Genomic DNA, 2,853 nt, shown 5'->3' on the forward strand with positions numbered 1-2,853 from the left:
GTGATTTACATTGTGCTGCCATCTGCTGGCCGATAAGACAAAATACCAAGCTTCTAACCTTATAATTATGGTTAAAAAAAAAAGAAAAGAAAAAAGTCATAGGGTTTAGCTAGACGCTATAATAATGCTGCGTTTATGAATTACTTAGTCATTTATTAACTTTAAATCGCATACCATGTTCAAAGACCATATCACTTCAGATATCAGCTGTGGCGAGTCAGCTTGTGTTTTCGCTCATAATCACATGTGGTCTCATTCTTGAACACGTTTCTTTACCCCCTTTATGAGTGTAGTTAAATTGTATAGTAGCTTAGCTACTTAAGGGACTATATAAAAAAACATAGTAGGCTACTTGAGTTACACACACCTATAAATATGGGATCCAAAAGTCTAATGCCACAACAGAAAATGCATCTATTGAGTCACAAGTCAAAAAGTACCATAGCATTATGGTTAATGGGTATTAACATTGTATTTTTTGGACATGTACTTTGGTAATGCGTTCTTTTAAGTACCTTGTTTATAGTATGTGAATGATGGTGATCATTCAGTACTACGGCAAATATCAAAGTAGCCTATTATAATTATCGCCTTATATCACCATTTTCAAACCAGAAATGAATACAAGAATAGACAACTAAAATGATCTTATGCAAAAAAACACACCATGTTTATTAGACACCAAATTCCCTGAACAATCAGAGTTATTAAAAACACTTCGTTGCGAAGCATACGCTGAGTTTACACAGAGTGAAAACAAAAAAACAAACATGAGAACTCCACACTGGAATAAAAAAACACCGCAGTGACAGTGTTGTGATCAGTGATCACATCCCCCATGTATAACACATACCCCCCCACACGCATGTGAGTGAGTTTGATCTCAGTGTCTCTTTGAGAAGGAGTGTTGGCCTTGCTCCTCACATGGAAAGGGACAGAGGACATGGGCCCTCCCGAGGTGCACACAGGGCCAGTTTGAAATCAAAATAGCGATATGTCGGTATCCAAATATAGTTTGATGAGTAAACAAAAAGTGTGACCCGTTGCCTGATCTAGGCGAGGACTGCAAATCAGCAGCCCGACCACATCTACACCAGTAAACAAAGCAGTTGAGCAGTTCTCGGTTGCTACTGACACACAGTGCTGAACTCCAGCAAACCAAAACAAGATGCACCATTCTAGGACAAACCAACCAGAGGCCAGTTAATACTATTATAAATGCTATAAACCACTAGATTTTTGCATCACATTTGCATTTCAATTCAAACACTGAGATAAACAATGTAAAAAAATTACTAAATAAGGAGGGTCACATTGCAAAACAGTCCAAAGTACATAACATTTCCATCTCAGTAATATACAATAGAAAAATTATAAGGGTGTGATATCAAAGTTTGTAAAACCAACGTATGACAACGAGCTGGCTTCCCCATGATCTGAAAACGTGACGACGTCCATGCATCTTCGGGCTCGTGAACTCAGTCTACAGGTTTGGAGATGTCGTTCTCCGGTGGTTCCGAGGGAAACTGGAGTCGTCTGACCGCCTCTTTGATCAGATTCCCCGACAGTATGAGTTCCTGGAGCAGCTGGTGTGGATCGTCCTCGTCGATTTTCTTTCGGTTCCACGAGGATTTGAAATGGTCCCATTCCTGATCGCTGGATCCGGGCGGATTGTACGGACTGGCCCGGCTGGTCCGTAAACTCCGGCTGCGAAGACGGATGCACCGCTGACCGCCCGCCGCGCTGCTGCTGTTGTTGTTGCTGCCGCCGATCGGCGGTTTGCTGCTGCTGGTGAGACCGTGGAAACGTGACATCGCCTTCTGACTCGAGCTATTGTTGTGAAGCTGAAGCGCCTCGCCGATTTTCGACACGAGAGCGTCTACTTCCTTAGAATCCACCGTTACCGACTGTTCCAAAAAGATATAATTCTCCTTTCGACAAGGCATTTTGAATATATCTTTATGTACAATAATATCCAGTCGTGATAATTGTTTTTATTCAAATGGATGGGATCGTTTACCCGGCGTCCGCCACGCTCACGCTTCTCAACAGAAACAGCTCAAGGGTTGATTTGTAAACAATGGATGACGCTGAATCCGGCACGTACCATTTTTGAAGGATGGGGGCGCATGCTCAGTTTTAAAATGTAAACACGTATAATGTAGTAGTTAAAAGTTGGAGAGAGGTTTTATACGTGTTAGCTTCAACATAAATATCATTTTACACTCGGTTTAGCATTCTTGGTGGTTATATTTATTTTGGCACCGCCTTATGTCTCCGCGGAACTCGGTATCATCAATCATTGCATTACATAACCGAGTGCATAAAAAAACGATGCACTACACAGCCACACATGTGCGAACTCTATGCACTCTTATGCTGGAGCAGCTGAATGTGACATTAGACTAGATGTACTTGATTTCTAAGAAGGTTATGAATTATTGCAACAATATGCCATCGAATCAATATCTTTCTTGGTTTCCATACTAACTAAATTTCCATATTTGGAACTGGGGAGTCGAAGACCCGTTCACCTCGTGTAGCACGTGCCAGGCGGTTAGAAATCAAGGGAACCTTAAAATACAGTTGCATCAGACATGTTAGACCAGGGGTTTTCATATTGGGTTCTGGGGGAACTAAATTTATTATTTATCACATATTTATAATGTTAGTTTTTCACAGTATACATAGGGTCTTTACAATTATAAGAATACACTTACACTTATAAGAATATAGCTGAATTTTACATTTTACAATGGGGTCCTTCAGATGAGAATGATCATTTTTGGGGATCAGTGGCATCTTAAGGTGAGGATACATGGGGCAACTCTTTGAAAATTGCTGGGTAATGTT

General features: G+C 40.8%; 1 protein-coding gene across 1 annotated transcript; it reads right to left on the reverse strand.

Annotated features, from left to right (window-relative positions):
* Positions 1-648: 648 nt before the first annotated feature.
* Positions 649-2,383, reverse strand: gbp (glycogen synthase kinase binding protein). Its single transcript, XM_084088862.1, has one exon. The coding sequence runs from the start codon at positions 1,944-1,946 to the stop codon at positions 1,479-1,481; it is 468 nt and encodes a 155-aa protein (XP_083944988.1). The 5' UTR covers positions 1,947-2,383; the 3' UTR covers positions 649-1,478.
* Between the last annotated feature and the right edge of the window lie 470 nt (positions 2,384-2,853).

The sequence above is a fragment of the Abramis brama genome (genome assembly GCF_963993115.1).
Source record: "Abramis brama genome assembly, chromosome: 17".
Lineage (NCBI taxonomy): Eukaryota > Metazoa > Chordata > Actinopteri > Cypriniformes > Leuciscidae > Abramis > Abramis brama.